The sequence below is a fragment of the Motacilla alba genome, chromosome 1 (genome assembly GCF_015832195.1).
Source record: "Motacilla alba alba isolate MOTALB_02 chromosome 1, Motacilla_alba_V1.0_pri, whole genome shotgun sequence".
In the NCBI taxonomy this organism is placed as follows: domain Eukaryota; kingdom Metazoa; phylum Chordata; class Aves; order Passeriformes; family Motacillidae; genus Motacilla; species Motacilla alba.
Window position 1 is genome coordinate 50708638 of NC_052016.1, and position 20930 is coordinate 50729567.

Genomic DNA, 20930 nt, shown 5'->3' on the forward strand with positions numbered 1-20930 from the left:
AACTTGACTTCTCTTTACATTATTACCAGTATTTTAACTGGCAATTTTTTGGCGCTCAGAAATCAAATTCAAGCATACTGTAAAGGTCTTGCAAGCTAGTTCAAACTAGATTCAGGTAGCAGTAGGTGGACAAATGATGGAAAGGGGAGGTCATTAACAGTGTGATCCTCTGCTAGTCTACAAAAATAATTAGTCCTAATTATACCTCCTCCTTTTATTGTGAAGGACAAATCCACCAAATTTGATTAGTATCCATTGGAATAATTTTAACTAGGAATCATATGATTTCCTAGAGTAGCTATGTACACAAGCCTTAATAGCTCTACTTTCTCCCTGAAAGTTGTTATTCTTATGGAGGCTCTTGATCACTGGTGAAAAATCCTGGTGTATACCATCCTCCTCCAACAAAAATCCTTGGACCTCCTTCATTTATGTGAACTCTCTCAAATTTATGTGTAATGTATGTGTATTTTAATCATTAAATCCAGATTCTTTCTTCCTTGCTTTTGATGACAAGAAGAAAATCCCTGCCATATGGCCTACTTCAGACGCAAACTGTTTAAGTCCATGGTGAATTCCCTGGATCTGTAGAACATACATCTACAGTTTCCTTTTGATTGTGCACAGTGTTACACAACTTAAGCTCTCAGATTTGGTCTGTGAATCCCTTCATTGTTCAATATAAGCTTTTAATATTGTGAATGCTGCTGGAATGCTTTGCACACATCTCCAAAGGGCTTTTGCTAGTTGAAAGGCTTTTGGGGCAAAGGCCTTGGAGTGTTGGAAAGCTAATTTGCATTGCTGTAACTCTAATCTATCTGTAGAGGAGTCTCAGTGTTACAGAATTTTAAGTTTTGGAAGGATACAAGACAACACTGGGCTCCATCACTTTGTATTGGTGCCATTTCTGAAGGCTTGGCATACAAATTTTGGACTCTGTAGCTTTTATCTCCTTCTATATAAAGCTCCTTCGACTAGTATGGAAGGTCCATTTGAGTAACAATAAACACCAAATCATTTGCAATACTTAAACTGTTAAAAAACCCCTGTATATCAATCTGATCTAAATTTTAAAAATGATACCAATTTAAATGAGTACCTTACAATGGTAAATTTAAGAAGTTTTCAGCAGACAAAAAGTAGCATGGGAACAGTAATTCAGTATGCAAAGGAAATGCAAATACAAGGTCCAAGGATAATTATAAACCCCCCTCACTGCAGTTTTCATCCATGCTAACTGCATTCTTGGTTATGACATTCAAAATGTTCTTCAACTGAAGAAAAAAAAAAAAACCAACAAAACAACAAACCCCAAAAGATATTACCTGCATTAGAAACACTGTAGAGTCTCTGCAGTTTAAAACTCACTGGAAAAAAAAAAAAAAAAAAAAAAGAGACCCAAGAAGGATTCAGTTGCTCAGTGCTTTATTTCACAAAAGAATGAACATCTCAGCAAATGTGTAGTATTGTACTTTCCACATATCAGCAGAGCCCAGGCAGCAGCGAAATGTTACTGTTCTCTATGCTTCACTGGGTGTTAGAAGGAAAAAAGTAAATTGAGCATAATGTTCAACTATAAATACTGTCAAATACATCCCTGTTTTCAGTCTGTTTTAATTAAAATAGAGCTTATGCTGCCTCCTGTTGGTCACCTACAAACAGAAACATCTAAAATTAATCTCCTCATTAGGAACTGCAGTCAGCATATTCTATAGCCTATACCTTACCTACTACCCTATACTAACCAGAGAAGGTAAACAATTTTCTTCACAGAGTAATACCATAAATAAATCTGACCCAGAAAAATCTACTCCATTTTGTGAATATAACAATTTTTAACAGCAGTAAACTGACTTACTACAAATGTATTTAGAATATAGAAAACAAATTAATTAGTCCTTAAATAATAATCATCAGGTATGTGCAAACATAATAAATAAAACACCTGAATAATTGATATTTATTATAACAACTAAAGCAGTCTGATAACATTACCAAAGTGCCATAATGTTTTGATAGCATTCTTTAAAAATTAGGATTATCCAATATAATCATCACTGGATATTAAAATCCCACATACAATATATATTATCTTTGTGTATATTATACTGGTCATGCTTATAATGTATTCTGTGACATAAAATAGAATACTATTAGAAATGTTTTGGTTACATCATTTAAGTGCAAATAGTAGATTATAATTTTACATGCATTTTGTATGTTTAAACATCACTATTTCAGTGAGAACATATGTAATCGTTATCTAGTTACTATTTTTAGAGGAAGGTACTTTTTCATAAAGCTTTGATTCAAAGAGCTTTGAAAAGTCATAAAAAGATATTTAAAAACTCACTTTGCATTAATTTTGTGACTTTTGTTTGCATAAATGCTCTGTAGACTGAAAAATCTGTTTGATCCAGACTACAACAGTTACTCATGCAAGTAATTAATAATTTTTTGTGTAGTTCACTGAGTTTTCTTACATCTTTAACAATTAATCACAGGGTTTGGAACATAAGTCCTTTCTTCTACGATAAAGCCTTGTTTTTAAATATGACTTTCTAACACTTCTGCTTCTTCTGCATGCAGTTCTGCTACCAGATTTAATACTTTGTATGTGGAAATGTGGCAAATGATCCTTTTTCCTTCTGTGAGAGCTGTAGTACAGGTTTACCTGCCTAACTGCAGAAAATCAGTACCATTTCACAGTAACTTTTCTGTAAGCAGTGCTGGAAAGTAACTGACATTACTACATTATTTCCTGATCACTGAGTAAGAACTCCACTCCCTGTGAAATCCATGAATGATTTGTCAAACTGGGAACTGACAGTAGTTCCTGCACAAGTATAGTGTAGAATATTAAAGAAGCATGTCTATTTTCCCAATGCAGCTTCAGTCAGTTTTCACTGTCTATACTTCCTCTGTACTGAGGAATTTCTCACATACATCATTGCTCTGTCTAATATCAGATGCAAGAGTCTTATAGCAAATAGCTGGGTAGAAGACTGCCAAAAAGATCTGCTGTAGGGAAAAACTTAGAGGAAAGAGCATCACCTGAATGACTCGCTTGCTGTTTATGTGATCCAGCAATCTGGCCATGACAGTGGCAATTAAAACACCCTTGCAATTCTCTGATATCTTCCAATTTGCATAGCTATTTATGCCCATGTACTACGGGCGTAATAGGTTACTTTTCTTAATGCATAAATTGTATACTCATATTACTCAGGTATAAACACAACACAAATACAAAAGCAAAGGTGAATTTGGCCTTGTATTCCAATGATGTGTCAAGTTGCAATAATTAATGGTTAATGAAGTCTCTATGCTACCCTCAGTAGATTCATTAAAACCAAACCTACCATTTTCCTATGTGTTTGGTTTTTTCCTATTGTTTCAGTAAGTAGGAATAGTATTCTTCCTCTCTCTACTCAATACATTTGCTTTGCACTAACAAAAAGTAGTTGTGTCCCAATATAAAAATACTTGCATTTCTGCAAGGTGATTGTAGAGGTTACCTAGCTACATTTAGTTAAAATATGATTTGGAGACTTATTATGAAAAAAAAAAACATTTATGTGGAAGTTGCCTGAAATATTGTAGCAAGCTATTTACTTCTACAGAACTGACACACATATTAATATACAGAAATTACTGAGTGGAAGGGTCCTGCTCTATTCCAAATGTACATGATTTTATTTTACATGCTCATGAAAATTGTTATGATGAATGTTATCTAGATTTTTAAAGGTATCTGATAACAAATTACAGAGTCAGTCACAGAATCAGAACCTTCCATTGTTTACTGTTTAAAACAGAAGCCTGTTCTAGGCAATATTAAGCTTTAAGCATTAATATTAATATTCTTGGGTTTTACAAAAGTACATGCAGTAGTGATGTGATAATGAACTTACCACAGTTGTCTCAAGACATACGAAAGATGTCTCTGATGCCTCGCTAAATTTTATTTATTATTTAAACTGCTTGAAAAGATGTGAATAAATGTTTAGAACCATTATTCTGTCTGGCAGAAGACAACCTTACTGCTTTCACAATACTTCTATGGAACGTAAGGACTCTCAGTGTCTTATCTGGATACCTGGAAAGATAGGAAATTCTCAGGCTGTGGAAGATTACAAATTAATTTATGAAACCTAGCTAATTTCAGTGTCCTCCTGTCAGAAAGAAGACTGACTTTGTAAGCATGAGATCAAATCTACTTCAGAACATATGGCTAGACTAATATTAGTAGTAAAAGTCCATTACAATTTTAACATTATCATAGCTGACTACTTAAAAGTTTATCAAGCAATATGTAGTGTTTACTGTGTAATATTTTAACATCTAACAATACAATGAAGTTCAAGATAAAGTGTTTTAATTAATTTAAACCACAAGAGATGATTTCTCACCTCAGAAATACTATTGACTTTTAATATGGGGGTGTAGTTTTGTAACTTTGTATTTGATGTATGACAAGATACAAACTTTTCCCATAGTTAACAGAAGCAACAGCTACGATTCAGTTTACAGCTTGCTGCTATAAGCAGCCTAGTGACTGCTTAGTAGGTAGCGCTGAAGACTTCAGAGATGAAGACTTCTGTTAGAAAACATCCTGAAGTGTTTTTTCTTTAGTTAGCAACATGACTGAAGCAAAGATATCACATGAATCATCTCTCCTGTAGAAATCTTACCTGCCCTGCAGTATATTATTGAAGTTTACGTTGCCACAGTTAATGGCATGGAAACAGAAAATAAAGCTACTACTAAGGCACAAGGATGGAGAAAAACTGGTAAAACTGAAGAGCTGAAGTAAGATGACAAGAATTATCAGTCTCTTCAAGTTAGATACCTGGTTTTAATACTGTGAAGGTCACTTTGGCTCTTTGTCCTTGCTAAGGTCATTGTATAAGATAAAGCTGACAATGAATTCCTCTTACAGGTTTATGAACATAGAAAATCTAAATAACAATAATGAAAATGTCTTTTAAACTTCAGTTACATAGGGAAAACAGTATCACAGCCAGTTTTTTCATTTAACAATTTGTCTGTTGGGACAACTGTGAATATTACAGAAATAATTACACATATTACACAACTAATTCCTCATGCATATTTTTTTTGGAAAATTAATATAATTTTCAAAATTATTCTGATAATTACAGAGAAGAGTAGTATATAAAATTAAGTATACAATACTGTCTGTATAACGACTAGCACGAATGACATTTTAATGGAGTCTTCCAAAAGCAATCCTACAGCATTTAATCTAAACTGAGAATTTAAACAAATGAGTACATATTTCTCTATCCGTAAACTAATACTTAAAAACTGTTCTACAAGTTGTGCATTTAAATAGACTCTTTTTGACTTCGGAGTTTCAAAATTCTCCAGAGCAAATCGTCAGCACAGGTGACCAGGGGTCTCTATATTTATTAAACTGAATGACCTGACAATAAAACTCAGTTAAGGCTCTTGGCATTGGTGAAACTTCTTCCCACTCAGACCTACTACTGTGGTAGACTTGAACTTCATCTGTGATTTCTTCTGGAGCATAATCACCACCTAGTATATAAATTTTGTCTTCTGTCCCAACTGCCCCTGCATTAAAGCCAGCACATTCAAAAGATCCTTCCCCTTTCCAAACACAGGTTTCTGGGCAAAAACTGTAAACCTTGTAGGTGGAGAGATCACATATGTACAATGTACAGTTCACTGGAACAGCTTTGATTAGAGTTGCATGAAAAAACTGCCCAAATTCTGCTACAAGCTCAGACCACTGATCAGTCATAGCATTATACTTAAAGAAACAATCAAGGGATGGATTAAAGGCATCAGTAATCTCTACTTCTGAGCCAAGGACATAAATTATATTCTGGCATGCACTTGCTTCTGGATAGTAGATACCTCTTGGTAACTGGCTTACAGATTTCCAGTCTTTGGAAAGAGGGTTATAGGATTCTACATCCAAAAGACTTCGAGTTTCTTGAGCTCCTCTGGTCTTTCCACCTATCACAAAGAGCTGATTTAAGGTTACAACAGATGTGTGCATTGTCCTGGGTTTTTTCATAGCTGACACTATGGAGAATTCATTGCTGACTGGGCAGTAGCACCAGGTTTGGTCAGTGGCATCATGAAACGGTTCAGCAATATGAAGCCTGACAGTCCTATAACAATTACCCTTGCATCCTCCAGTTATAAATATTTTTTCTCCATAGCTAGACAAACTTGACCCTGGCAGATCAATCATGTGCGTATGTGGTAGTTCTTTCCATTTATCTGTTTTGATGTTGTAGCAGAACGTATGTCTGTTTTCTCCATCTTCATCAGTTTTATGAACAAATATATATTTTTCTGTGGTTGAAGGACGTGCATCTGGAAACAATCCACTGAAGTTCTGCACACTTTTAACTGCATCATTGATTATTACTGAGCAATTAGCACTCTTAAGTAAGTGTTCTTCAGAATGCAGAAAGTCCTGCAAAGTCTTTTCAGGTAACTGGTGTAATCTCACTTTTTTAATCAAATTAGGCAGGTATTTCTGCCGTGTTTCTAAGTTGTGTTTGGTCCACTGGAGGACAGCTTTCAACACTGATTCTTCCTCGGGCACATCTAGTTCATCAGCCTCGAGACATTTTTGTAATATCTCAAAATTCATCTCCAAGAAGTCACTCGATCTGAGCAGCAATGAAAAGTGGTGTTGTACAAAATCTAGAGCATGATCAAACAAGCGGACAGACCCATAACTTTCTGATAGAGAAAGCAACTGTAAGCAATTCACAAGATCAATACTTTTTATTAGGAAGTCGCTGCAAGCTTTGGAAAGGAGTGAAACTTGAAGAAATGACGACAGTTGGAAGAGCATTTCCACATTATCATTGGTTATCTCTGTTTTTCCTGTGTAAGCATAATCAAGAAAAGCTTTCACTGCCTTGGGTGATAGGTTACTAATAGTAACATTGCCATCATCCCGTTCTTTCATATTAACTTCAAACATGGCTCTGTGAATAGAATACAGAAGATATACACACAAATTAAAGATTTAGCAAACAGATGAGAACACTGATGTGGAAGGAGACAATTAGGGGCCCGTAATAATGTGGGCTGGTCTAAAATGTGGAAGTTCTTACATGAATAATGAATTTACTTGGTGTGTTTGAAGAAAAAAATGATTGGTGATAAGAACATATACAAAGTAATGGCTTAACAAAATCATAGCAGCACCTGTGTTTTGTATGGATTTTCACAAACGGTGATGAAGTCTGCAGCTTTCAGCATGAGAGAAAATGTGACATTTTTCAGGACAGCATCAGTTTCAACTTTGGGAAAGAAAGCCTGATTTAAAGAATACATAATACAAAAGCCCCATTAGTTAGGTCATGCAATATGGATGAGTACATAAAATTATGTGGGAAAAAAACCCCTTCCAAATTCCAGGCTGAGCAAATGGCCAGACAGATGATGGGTGTAGTCCTCAGAAATAAAAGTAGGTAAGGGGTAAATGAGGAGAAAAAACACAAGGAAACTTGATTATTGCTTTAGAGTTGACAGAGAGATGTATGAGTATAGGCCAAAGTCAGAGAAAACAAGATATTTTGATATGATTGCATGACACAATGAAACTGTGCAGAAAGTAGGTTGTGACTGAGATGTGACTGCGTGAGGTTGTGACTGACAAAGATGATGGTTGAAATTGTGGAATGAACTACTGACCAGGAGATTTGTGGAAATTTTATTACAACTGTAACTGCTTTGTTCTAACTATGTAATAACATTTAACTCTTTCACACAATCTAAAATGGCAAGATAAAATAATTAAAGTTTTACAAGTGGGTAAGTGCTAGCAACAGAACAGTGCTGCAATATCCCTTGCCCTACCCTCCCAGAGACTAAGCCTCAAGCCAGTATAGCAGTGGCTTCTGAATATGACACAAGATAATAGTGGAGGAAGAGCTGGATAAATCATCAAATGCAAAGTAAAGAATCTGGATATTAATACATCATAGATAATTCATATTAAAAAAAAGTGTTATGTCATAGTTCAGTTATACACTTAGTATCTCTGTTGTATAGGATTTTTAAAATCTCATCCTTTTCTGAAACTGAAGAGGAAAAAAAATACCATCCCTGTATGTAGCACATACTCTTTGAGATGTGAGCATTTGGTAAAGCAGGAACTTGTCTGAATTCCCGAACAAGAACATGAAATTACAGTAAGACACCTGTATCCCAAAGACCTCTTTGCATACTAAGTGACGACCCTTATAATCCTTTCCTCATTAACACATGAGCTATGAAATCTCTAATTAGGGAGTAAAACAGCAACTGAACAATACTAGTAGAAGAAGAGCAATGTACGCAAAGGCTTTGACTCTGAAAGCTAACAAGTGAGGAAGAAAATGTTGCTGATTATTCGGTTTACACAATGAAGCCAAAACTAAGAGAAGTCCAAAGGCCAAAGAAGGCAAAAGGTGTTCAATTTCAAAATGTTTGTTGTGGACCTAGGTACTTTTTATTCCTTGAAGGTAAAAAATGGGCCTTGCATTGCAGGATGACTTATGAGCCTGATGGCTGTTATTATCCGCCAGCTCATCTTGGTGCTGTCAAGCAGTTAAAGACAAATGAAAGTAGTCCTGTGCATCAGAGAAAAAAACCAAATCTGCTCCTACAGTGGAGAAAGTGCTTATTTCATCTGCATTTCTTCTTTTTTTCAGTAATTCTTAGAACACATCTAGCTATCTTCTGTCATATATGGCAGACTCACTTAGACCATAGGATGTACCAGGACACTTGAAAATCAACACTCACCTATGTATAGGCAACCGAATTGAGGCTATTAACTCATTCCTAAGAGTCCATTTTTTCATTGTTAGTCTTAGCTTTGTTTTTAGTAAACCCTATTCAGAAACACTTTCAGTGTGGAACTGCAAGTTTGAACCTTTCTAATAAAAAGTTTAGCGAGGCTTATTTATAAATCAATATTCTGTATGTGAATGAAGGCTGTCCCTTAAGAATACATAGCTTTAAGCCCAAGAAGGAAGATCCATTTCATGCTGAAAGGCTGAAATGTGAAGTTTAGGAAAAGTATGCCTATCTGTTTAAATACCTCTGAAGACAATTTCTACTTTACTGACCACTCTTCTTGGACAAACAAAAACCAGTTCCATTCCAAAGTTATGTACAATTTATACCCAATTGCTCAGCACAAGATGTATTTGTAATCAATCATTTCACAATATAAATGTGTCACAGCACATGGACTATCATATAAAAAGTCAAACAATATCCTTGTAGATCTTCAAGTACTGATATGGGCAACAGGTAACTCTTAAAAATACATAACCTGTGTCAGTTCAACCTACCAGCAGAGCCCCACATTTATGATTTGAAACTTGTATTACAGAGTTTCAACTGCTGTTGGAATCTGATTCATAGAGGCCTCATGGTTTTCTGAAAATGCAAAGAGCCGTACCTGGCATACCCCTAAAATGATGTCTGAATGCTGTGCTCAAAACTCTGCAGATATATGTAAATTGTGATAATTTTTTTAACTTTTGTTTTGTTTTGTTCTGTTTTGTTTTACTTCTATTCCCTCCCTCCCTCCCTCCCAGAGAACTTAGAATCTATTTCCTGCAAACGCACACCAAAATTAGGTTTACCTGAAAAAATCACTGCATGCTGCCAGTACGCAACGATGACAGGGAATTATTTCATCTTTCACACGAATTTTAAAATCAAAAAATATATTTTGTTCTCTGAACTTTTGTAGTACTTTTAGAATTTGTTGTCCATGACCTTCAGCCACTAAGGAATTGATTTTATTTTCAGGAACAGAAATTCCATTGCAAATAGGTCTGCTAATGTAATCCCGTTGATTGGCCATGTTTTCTTCAATCTATTCCTGAAATGGAAAAATAAGTAATTGATTCTACAGTCTTATTATTTAAAAAACCAAACAAAATCAATACACCATAAAACAAACAAAGAAGTTCCCAGCATTGAATTTAGTTTGTATATCATATGCACAGTTAGAAATTTGTGTTACAAGTGACTTTTACACTGAATTTGATAATACTACTACTTTGTAAAATATATTCCCATGGCAAATTTGGTAAAGTAGATTATCTGCCATATATCAGAGAACAATTCTTCAGATAATACCCACCTGTAGGAATTTTTTTAATTAAGTCCACGGGAAGCACATCAAGAAGTGTGTTTAATTGTCATTTAAGAGAAAGACTAGTCCTAGGCTTACCCTCAAAAAACCCCAAATTCTTACAATTTTATGTAAAATTAAGATGGAAAAAGGAAACTTGGTTACATATTTTACATTCCAAAAGGCTGATCACAATACATCTTGTAGTGGAAGGGAGACACAGGCTATTAGACTGCATACTAAGTGGATTCCCACGAGGCACTCTGGACTGCAATAGTGGAATACAAACAACACCAAGAGCCTGGCTGAATAACAGGATTGCTGGGGTTTACCAAACAGGGTCATTTAGAGACAGTTTGGTGACAGTACACCTTTGAGTGTTTAGTCAATTGAAACTGATTTTGTCATGTACCTCTAGTCTTGTTAGGAAGCTTTATGTTTGCCCAATCTGAGTTTCATTTACAGTGGCATAAATTAACTGGCTTTAAAACACATTTAAATTTAAGACCATCTCCATTTCAGCAGCCAAGTTTTTTTTTTCTGATGAAAATCCCTACACTGAAGTGAGGTTTTTTCTGTGGTAAATTGGTTTTAATTGTTTTTTCACAATGAAAATATTTTATTTCACTTTGTCAATATAAAGAAACTTTAAACACAAGTATATTTTATTTACACTTATTTAAAGAGCTATTTATATATTGCAGATGCATAAACTTCTCTGACTGCAAATCTGAGTCAAGATTGCCTATTTTAAAGCTTAAAGAAACATTCCATTTTTTCTTTTAATTCCAGGATTTTGCTTCTCCAATTCAAATTAAAATCAGCAACAGATAATGGCCCACCTGAATTGACAGGGGACAAAAAATTCCAAACAAAACCCAGAAACAAGAAAATACTGGTTTTGGTTTTTAATTTTCTGAAAAGGCTCATCTGATGACACGACACATTCAGAGCAAACTAAACCATCAGGCAGTCTTCTTCATGTGAGGTACTTTCACAGCAGACTGATCTATTCTTTATCTAGTCAGGTAGCTCCAACCACAAATAGACCTCCATGTCTCCTGGAAGAGAAGAGATCCAGTGATCTTGCTGCCAGCACTGGCACCCTTGGAGCAGGCATCTTCTCCTTCCCATGGCCAGACAATCTCAACGTATTCACTCTTTCCATTCTAAGCCTGAGGAACTAGGAAAATACAGAAGAACAAGACCACCATTTATTCTGATAATGTATGGCCTCATAAACCCCAACTTCCATATATCATGAAACTTTTCCGTATGTCAGAATTTTCTAGAATACTCTTTTATTATGATTTTAAAAGCCTGCTCCTCAAAAGGCTGAATCTTCAAAAGCAGAGTTGCTTCAATAACGTTGGTTTCCTACATTTAAATGAAACTTTTTTTTTAAAAAGTAAGTGAATTTCAAAGTTTATTTGGCATCACATCAAATAACATTTCTTCTAAAAGAAACATAAACCTTTCTGCAAAATTCTGGAACTCACAATTGATACTAGACATATTTCTCCACTTACATGTAATTCCTATAGCAAGCTCCAACCTACAACATGCTTTCTGATGATAAAATTATCAATTTCAGTAATATTCATATTTGTATTATGAACATGGAAACATCTACTGTAATTAAGTCGAACTATGCTATTTTAGGCAAGATATCATATGATCACTTTCAAACAAGCAATCAATGTTTCAGAAAGTTTTCTTTTACCACAGCATTACTACAAAAACTCTATTCCAGTACATTGGTGTAGCTCTTAATTACCCATCAATTTATTAATGCTTACATATATTTGTTCTTCAGTTAAAATTTTTATTTGACTTAATTTTCCTTTGTATATTTATTCATTCTTACAATTATCAAGAGCGTTGATACCCTTTCTCAACTTTCATTAGAATGAATAATTGTCAAACTTTCCAAGGTCCACTTATAAGGCCGAGTTTCTGGTTTTCCTCATTATTTCTTGCAGTTTTCTCTTTATTCTGGTTTGATCCTAAATTTCTTTCACTGATACAAGATTTGTTGTACAACATTATGGTTCAGACCTCATCACTGTCTCACTAGAACAATTTCCAAGTCATCCAGTGCATCCTAATCCTAATCTCTAATAGCAGTGTCTCATTATTTTCTTAAAAGCAAAATTTAGCAGTGTATCTTTAATTTTTTTGTTCACGATTAAGGAATGTAATAATGAACACTGTGCAATGACTTAGCCTAATTCACCCTTCTCTCCATTAAAAAAATACATATTAATAAATTCAATTTCCAGCTGTCTTGTAGCCAACTCCTGACTTACTTTATAATTTTGGTATTAATGTACCACTTCACTGAATCTGTTGATGATTTTAGAGCCCTCCAAACTCTCTTAACAATTCAGCTAAAACTTGGTATGTTAAACAAGGCATTTATAATTATTTCATGCATTCTTTTACAAAGCCACATTAATTAACAGTAGGGGTTTTTATAAATATTTGATTGACTCTGACAAAAGGGTAAGAAACGTAGGGGGTGCAGATATATGTTAAAGAGGTCTGCAGCTCGGGAAAGAGGGACAGCTCAGCTGGGGAACACCCCTCCTTTTATTTGCTCCATAAACTCCCACAGCATTCTAATTACACAGCCTGTATTCATGTGGATTACCAAGAACCAAGCTCCAGTAAATGGTTTATTAGAACTGGGATCTCTTACTTTTGCTTTTTAAGACATGTCTGTGTGCTGTTCAGCAACTGGCCTTGCAGCCTGTCCTGGAACATGACACAAGTACTGCTGTACGTGATCCAATCTCTCACCACTTGACAAAACCTCCCTGCTCGCGTACTGGACCTTTACAGTCTTACGCTGGAAAATGCCCCCTTAGCTATTAGCCTGCTTTTCTGAAAAAAAAAAAACAAAACAAAAATCAACAAACCAACAACTGGCTGACAAAGACAACTGAAAACAATTCCAAAACTAAACTCCACCAAAGTTAAAATGTAAACACTTGCCCTGGCTTATTTTTATTGTAAGACACCTGAAACACAAGGCCAGTTGGCTGCTACAGTGAAAACTGACACAAACTTCAGACTTATTAAGGTCAACCCCATATAACACATGTGTGGGGGACATAAATGTACCTCTCAAAACTCTCTGTACAGGTTGAGGGGCCAGGCATTCTGTATGCCTGACAGTCAAGTGGCAAGCAATGGCCAGTCTGTGTAGAGCCACAGAGCAGCCAGCAGTTGAACAGAAGGCTGGGCATAGTAAGCTACTTTTGGTCATTATGGTGGATGAAATAAGGGACCACCTGAGAGCTCGGAGTGTAAGAGCATTCTTACGATCTGTCTCAAAATCTAGTAATAAGGGCCCAGACCTCATTAGCTGTGCTGTTTATAAGACCCCTCTGTCATAGAAGCACAGAGTGGTTTGGGTTGGAAGGGCCATTAGGGATCACTTAGTTACAGGCCTTTGACAGATTTAACACTGTCCTTTTCCCAGGACAATAAGTGACAGAGCAGTCTAGAACATAACGAGCTCATTGACCCAGATGCCAAGTAACCACACTGAGAACTCTGATAAGACCATAGTCAAAATATGAGATATACACACGTTCCTCTTAGTATCTAAGCATTTGTAAAAAGCTACAAGTGTTTAACTGACCTTGATTCCATGCAAACAGCTGCCAAAACCTCACTGAATTTCTAGTGGAATTTTTCACTTCACGAATGCTAATGCTCTCTTTCCAAAGATATATGGAGGATGTAACATATTTATGATTGTCTTGTAGTTAGCACCATCAACAATCCTTCTTAAGTGTTCTTATAATTCTGTACGTAGAAGACACTGAAATGTGTAATTGATTTTCTACACTTTTCCTTTGGGAAGTTCAAATGACCTTTAGACATGAATTTAATAAACTGGATATATGTTGAATCCTAAATACTATACTAGGAGACTATAAACACAGCATACAGTTAAACTCATAAAGGAGATCAAAAACATCCAGGCCAGACATTTTCAGAACATTCAGGCATGCACTAAAATCATAACCACTGCAATACACCTCCTAGAAATGACTTACACATCCATTCCGCCAGATCAGAAACAGTAAAGCAAACAGAACTGTGAAGTGACCTTTGAGCAGAGATGAACTTTTGTTTGTGCAGAATCTGTTGTAGTTCCTGCCAAAGCACTGATGGGAACGTACTCACGTAATGTACATATATTAATAAACACTTTTGCTGAAAAGATTTTGCTTAACCAACAGCCCAAACAGCCTTAGCTGCTACAACTGATAAATAAAATGGTTACAGAAGTTTAAATATGCTAATGAAGTTGAGAATGGTGGAAGATGTGCAAGTATTTAACCAAGGAAAAGTATCAAACTAGGGGAGAGGATGTGTAATAACAGTGAAGCATGAACACCCAAATGTGGGCCCAGAAAGACAGTGGCAAAGACATCAAACTGTCTGATCACTTTATAATAGTGAGATAAAAATATACGTACAAATATGCGTGACTTTGAAATAGCCTAGGGAACTCTGTTTTGTGGAAGCACTGAGCACACATAAGTATCACACATAGCTCAGCTCGTACTTTGTCAGGAAAAGCCCCTTACGGCTGTGTCTGCCTGACAATAAACAGGACCAAACCCTTGGAATGGGACTGAGGCTTCACACTGTTCCCAGCACAAGGGAGAGGCCATTCAGAAATTACAACTAACACTGTGCAGGTAGACATACATGCATGGAAGAGCTCTCTCCTCTTCCAACGTAGCTGGCAAAACCAGTCTAAACTCAACTCTGATTTGGTACTTTATTTACAACAAATTGTAAAACAATCTATTGCTTTTATCTGAAAGCACAACACAGCTGTGGTACAGCACTCACCAATTAAAAAAAAATAAATCTTTGTACTTCACAGCAGGTAACTTATGAGAAATAAATTGTTCTTCAATGGAATATTATACGTATTACACGGCCTTCTCCCAGCTTGGACAGTATCTCTTACTAGGGACCAGGATTTTAAAAAAGGGAAATCTAAGAGCTGGTATTTTACAGAACACTTTATGTACCTAGGATGAAAGAATTGAGCATAGTGGAGATGAAGTAATTGTATAGATTTCTCTAGAGAACTTTCAGGAGGTTTTTTCCATACAAAATTAAACGGTGCATTAATAGATGTTTTGAAAAGGTCAAGATCAGCATTCTAAGATCTAATATTAAAAGTATTGTATTATTGAACCCATTAAGATGATTTGCTATTCTCATTCCTTGTCCCTTCAAAAGAAGAGAAATTAATGACTTGTTAATAAGTTTTAAGGACACCACTCTACACTATGCATCTATTTTAACATTCAATAAGATGAGTATGAGTGGAACACATATCTGTAGGATCTGGTGACACTTCTAATTACTGACTAAAAAGACAAGAGTGGTTTAAAATGTAATTAAACGATAAATACTGAGTACAAGTTCTGTGCTTTTATAGTCCATTAATGTGTTGATTGTCACTGATTGCCTAAGATTGAAAACACTAAGAGAATTCCAAGTTCCTGCCTGGAAATTTCAATGCAACTGAGTCTCACAGGTTTTTCATAAATAACTGAACTTCAAAGAAAAATAATACTCAGTCAATCATTTTAGCAAGAAAAAAAAAAAGCACAGGACATTTTGAGACATTTAATCCACAAAAATGACATTTATCAATAATAAATGTTGGGATAGTATTCTCAGATTGAAAGGTGACACAGAGACTTTAAAGCTTTGTGTTCTTTAGAAGTGATAAAAAAAATCAACATGGGAAAAAAAACCTAGCATGGCATCAGTAGGGAGTAAGGAAATAGCAGTAACTCCTGCAGGCATTCCCCAAAGTGGAAGATTTCCACTCTGCAAGCAGTGATTATTAAGTGCATGTTCCCTGATAAACACATGAACACATTAAGATAAAGCAGTAACTTAAAAGAGGTAAAACTAGCTGGATTTTCTCTTAAAATTAAATTTCTCCAATTCATCAAGTTACTTTGCAAATTATTTCTTTAGCCAAAAAAGATCAAGAACTGTAATTTTAATTTTCAGGAAAAATGGAATTGAAATGACACACTGTACTTCTAATTCTGCTGAAAATAACTGCAAATTCTGTAGCAGAAATGACAGTTTTTGATGGCTTCTGTAGTCTGTCACTTTTGCATGTGATTAAAATGTGGGTTTTCAAAACGTGCATGCAATATTGAGCATCTTTAGAGGTTAATTTAGCATACCTTATTATAATAGCATGTTTTAAGTAAAGATATGGGTTTATATTGAATACATCCATAATTAAATTACATATTATACAATGCATCTTGAGCTTCAGATTGCATTTACACGCGAAGCTCAATAAAAAAAACACATTCATCCACTAGTGAAAAAAAGTGCTAAATGTTTAAATCTCTTAAGTAGAGATCATGGACAAGCCAAACCTATCAATCAAACCAGAAGCGTTTTTTTTTTGGAATTAGGTAAGATCCACAATTCATTATTATTATAATCTATCAGTAACTAAATATACAAAAGGCCACAATTTTCTCTTCAAAGTGCACATAATACAATGTTTGAAATGTAAGCCTCAGGTACAGTTTGATACTGGTGAAGAGCATTTTCCTGGGATTTTTTTCTTGACTGTGTTAACTCCTCCTCTGCTGTCAGTTAACTTTGTCTATTGGTTTGGATAATGCATAAGATTATGACATTCCCTACTTCATTAAATCATGGAGAAAAATAGGAATAATATTTTGAAGTAAGTCAAATACCCAACTGATTCCTTGATTAAACATTTTTTTTATTCAATGTTACTTCTGTGTTTAAAATATTTTGCAAAGACCAATCTATACTCAGCTATAACTGAGACTTATTCTGGACAGAAAGACCTTCTGGCCTGTGCAGAAACAGCAGCTTTCCATATTAACAGTGAGCTAGCAATGGTGAACAATAAAAAAGGAGGATTGTATATAACAATAATATATATATTGTTAACAATAATTGTATATAACAAATACGTGCAATAATACAATTTTCAGCATTTCTACATCATTTGTACATCGTCAATGAGGACGGATGAAGTGTAAGTATTTCTAAAGGCAAGCAACAAGAAAGACGGGTTGTAAATTTTCAAATAGGCCCTAGTTTTTTAGCTATGGCTCAATTCCAGAACCAAAGGGCAAGCAAATTTATTCCCTTTTGAGGTCTTACAAATGGCCTATAATTGAGGAAAAATGGGAATCGAGTTGACAACCATCGGAATTCTTGAGGGAATGAACAATGAGGGATACAAGAGGCTTTTGTTTGCACAGATCCTTAGGAGCCAGAACCCTGCTAGGGTGATGCAGCGTGCTGCCTCTGCTCTCGGGACAATCAGCTCCTCTTTATAGTCAATAAAAGGTAAACAGAGCCCAGCCCGCTGCGACAGCTGTGCCGGGGGCCCGGAGGGCTCTCTAGCAGGATGGATGCGCTGACGGCGCCACCTCAGCAGGATGCGCTGATGGCAGAGATGGACCGCGCATCACCTGTCCGCAGCGGGGCGCGCTGCCGCTAAGAACCACCTCCCCCGGACCCCCTCGAGGGCATAACCACCTCCCAGTGCCGCACAGGGCCGAAGGGAGCAGAATTTAGCGGATAACTACATTCCTTGCGCCACGGCCAGGGTTATCGGCCGCGGCCGGCCTCAGGAGCCCCAGCCCCGCAGCAGCGGCCGCCATCGCCCCGCCCTGCCCACCGCGGGAGGGCAGCGCCGGCGGCGCCCCTACTGCGCATGCTCAGGCCGCCCGCGCCTGCGCCCCGCGGCGGCTCCGTTCATTCTAAGGGAGGACTAATTCTGACAGGACCGCCGGGATGGGGCAAAGCGATCCCCTTCCCTCACAGCGCGACCCGGCCGCGGCATGCGGCGCTCCCCGCCACTGCCGCCTCTCCGCAGGCGGCGAGGCGCCAGTCCCCCCTGAGCGCTCCTTCCGAGCAGCGCGCACCCACCTGCAGCCAACACCCGCAGCTCACCGACCGCTCTAGCCCACCCTCCGCAGCAGCCACGCCGGCGGATTGGCTCCTTCCGGCGTCATTCTCCTGCTCCTTGCACTCGGAATGGCTCCGCCGGCCGCCACTCCAGGTGTGGTCCCGCCCACCTGTCCTCGCTGACGACACCGCGGGTGCAGCTCCGCCGCAGGCGCCGCCTTTCCCCTGATAGGTCGCTACCTGGCGCATTCCGCTGCCACTCACAGGGCGCTCTGACATCGGGTTAGTTATTGCTGTCGGGGGCGGGGTCATCCGTGCTTCCCGCACGCCGATAGGCTCCCGCCAGGCTCGAGGGGGCGGGTCCCGGCGGTGCGGGGCGGGCCCGCGGCCGGGCCGGGCCGGGCCGGGCCGGGCCGGACCATGGGCTCCGTGCGCTGGGCCTTCCCGTGCGGCGCATGGCGACCCCGGCGCCGCGAGTGGCTGCTGGCCGCGCAGCTGGTGCAGCCCGAGGAAAAGGAGCGCATCGGCCAGTTTGTCTTTGCCCGCGATGCCAAAGCCGCCTTGGTACATGGGGAGCCGGGACGCGGTTGTTTCTGCACAGTCAGCGTTGCCCAAATTCCTGATCTGTCGTAGGAAAACGTGCCGTGCGAGGGCATTTCAGGGATGTAAAGCTAAAGGATAAGGCTTGTATAAAAGTATGAAGCTCTGCCTCACTGAGGAGCCAGGACGGACGGCAGGCTGCTGCCCGTAGTTACTCTGAAAGACTTCACAACTTCTAAGTCGTGATACCGAGTCAGGAGACACAATCAGCGTACCCTGAGGGACTCTACATGGGACATCGGGGTAACGACTAGGACAATAAAGCTGTTTTACAAGATCCAGGGTTTAAATCTCGCCTAATAACATAGTAATACACGCCTGCTAATTAGTCTGAAAGGAGTTACACATCACTTTTAGCTGTTAGTATTTCATTTAGCATCTAGGTAGTGAATGGATGTCCTGAAAGGAAGGCTGTTGAGATAATTTTACTGTTTAGGATGGTGTAAAAAGTATGTATTTGTGCCATAAAGTATCATAAATAAGTTACTAAGTTAGAGAAAGGAACTACTGCAATTTGTCTGGGCTGGGACTTGTGTTAATTGTGCTAATAGTGAGAATGTATTTGATACTCTGATGGACTCTTCTGCCAAAACTTACTTGACACAGCTTTTATGAAAGGGAGAAATTTAAATTATTTGGCTAAAATACACGAATTGATATCAACGCTAATAAACCAACATTTTTAGGTGGGTGGTTTTCTAGCAACCATGTAGCACAATAATAGTTCTGTATGAATTACTTCTGGTTTATTTCATAGGCTGGTCGCCTGCTGATGCGGAAATTAATTGCAGAGGAACTGTGCATACCTTGGAATGAAGTACACTTGAAAAGGACACCAAAAGGAAAACCATTCCTGGCCAGTAACTTAGTTGGTATCAACTCAAATTACAACTTCAATGTCTCTCATCAAGGAGATTATGCAGTCCTTGCAGCTGAGCCTGAGCTTCAAGTCGGCATTGATATTATGAAGACTGATTTACCAGGTAATTCATTATGGAGACTAAAGCAGATTCAGCAGTGTTTGAATACTGAACATTTTCATATTTCCCAAAGAACCAATCTGTGTCCTAGAAGTGTAGTGTAATTAGCAGAGAGTGTATGAATGTGTTTTGTTTTTGGGATTTCTAGCTGTTAAATGCACTCCTTGTTGTTTATTTTGGCGTGCATTGCAGGACAGATATGGATATGTTTCTCATTTAGAGAAGCAGAACTCTGGGAAAGTAAAGATCATGAATCCTTCTATCATATAGGCACTACCAGCATCTGCAGATAATTTAATTATGGATTTGCTGTGTGTGAGGCAGAAGAAGGAGCATCTTTCCAAACAGGGACAATGGGATCCATCCCCATGAGAACTTCATAGACTGTGTTACTCAGTTGTCCCATATTTATGGACATTTTATGTGTCAGCCAACTGGCAGGACAGATTTGCTGTGAATGTGCAGTAATCCTCAGTGAGAGGGGTTCATGAGGAGGGAGCATGATGGTCTTGGGAAAAGACTAGACTTTACAAACTTAAGTTACTGGCCTATTTATTAGTATGAAATTACTGTATAGGTTAGTGAACTTCAGGATCCAAATTAGGATTGTGGCAAAGTGTATTTTTAAATACAGTTTTATGGAGATGATTTAGCTTGCAAATGTTCATCAGTGCATAGTCATGGGTTAAAGGAGAAACATACTGGGATTTATGATTCACTGGAATTCTGGTTTTTTTAGAACCTTCCTTAAACATTTAGCCAGATATGACAGTGGTAGTTGTGTTCTTAGAGAATCTTTCTGCGCAGTTTTTTTTGCAGTTGCCTGGCATTTTATGCTGCAAAATACATTGAGTTCTAAGGGAGAGATTCAGGTAAACTGTGACTGGATAACTTTCTGTCTGATCACTTTACACCTTTTTAATGACAACTACAAGTGTTGGATTGTCACGTTTAGCTAGGATGCACAGAAGCTTTGCTGCAATCTGAAATTCATACCTGTGACTCACACCTGCTGTAGACCCTCACTCTGAACACAGTGGACAGCCTTTGGAGGGTCCTGCAGCAGAGCTGTTGTGTGTTTTCTGTCAAGTGTGTAAGGCTGCTTTGGTACAGGGCCACACCTGACAGGACTGCGGGTAACACAGGACCCAAATAACCAGATTAAGCTTGAAACTGGTGCCTTATCATAGCTCTCTCAGGCCAAGCAAGCAAGGTGATGTCCC

General features: G+C 37.9%; 2 protein-coding genes across 10 annotated transcripts in view; one reads left to right on the forward strand and one right to left on the reverse strand.

The window, feature by feature from the left end:
- Nucleotides 1–1408: 1408 nt before the first annotated feature.
- Nucleotides 1409–18388, reverse strand: KBTBD3 (kelch repeat and BTB domain containing 3). Of its 9 annotated transcripts, none has more exons than XM_038148268.1 (4): nucleotides 18149–18388; nucleotides 10999–11217; nucleotides 9660–9901; nucleotides 1409–7001 (listed from the first exon to the last, which is right to left on the reverse strand). In XM_038148268.1, the coding sequence occupies exons 3-4, from the start codon at nucleotides 9881–9883 to the stop codon at nucleotides 5381–5383; spliced, it is 1845 nt and encodes a 614-aa protein (XP_038004196.1). In that variant the 5' UTR covers nucleotides 9884–9901; nucleotides 10999–11217; nucleotides 18149–18388; the 3' UTR covers nucleotides 1409–5380. The 9 variants fall into 9 exon arrangements, with proteins under 9 accessions (XP_038004196.1, XP_038004181.1, XP_038004172.1 ...); XM_038148253.1 differs by having other exon boundaries at nucleotides 10999–11339; XM_038148244.1 differs by having other exon boundaries at nucleotides 10999–13042.
- Nucleotides 18389–18528: 140 nt separating this feature from the next.
- AASDHPPT (aminoadipate-semialdehyde dehydrogenase-phosphopantetheinyl transferase) overlaps nucleotides 18529–20930 on the forward strand; it is a 28471-nt gene continuing 26069 nt past the window's right edge. Inside the window, exons 1-2 of the mRNA XM_038147276.1 lie at nucleotides 18529–18691; nucleotides 19485–19710. Coding sequence (XP_038003204.1) covers nucleotides 18548–18691; nucleotides 19485–19710 — 370 coding nt within the window. The 5' untranslated portion in view covers nucleotides 18529–18547. The remainder of the gene's footprint in view (nucleotides 18692–19484; nucleotides 19711–20930) is intronic.

Bases quoted from the DNA above. Each gene is read 5' to 3' on its own strand.
- KBTBD3 (XM_038148285.1), bottom strand. From the start codon at position 9,883: ATGGCCAATCAACGGGATTACATTAGCAGACCTATTTGCAATGGAATT. The intron at 7,002-9,659 runs GTAAACCTAATT...TTCTATTCACAG, and splicing joins GCATGCAGTGATTTTTTCAG to AGCCATGTTTGAAGTTAATA.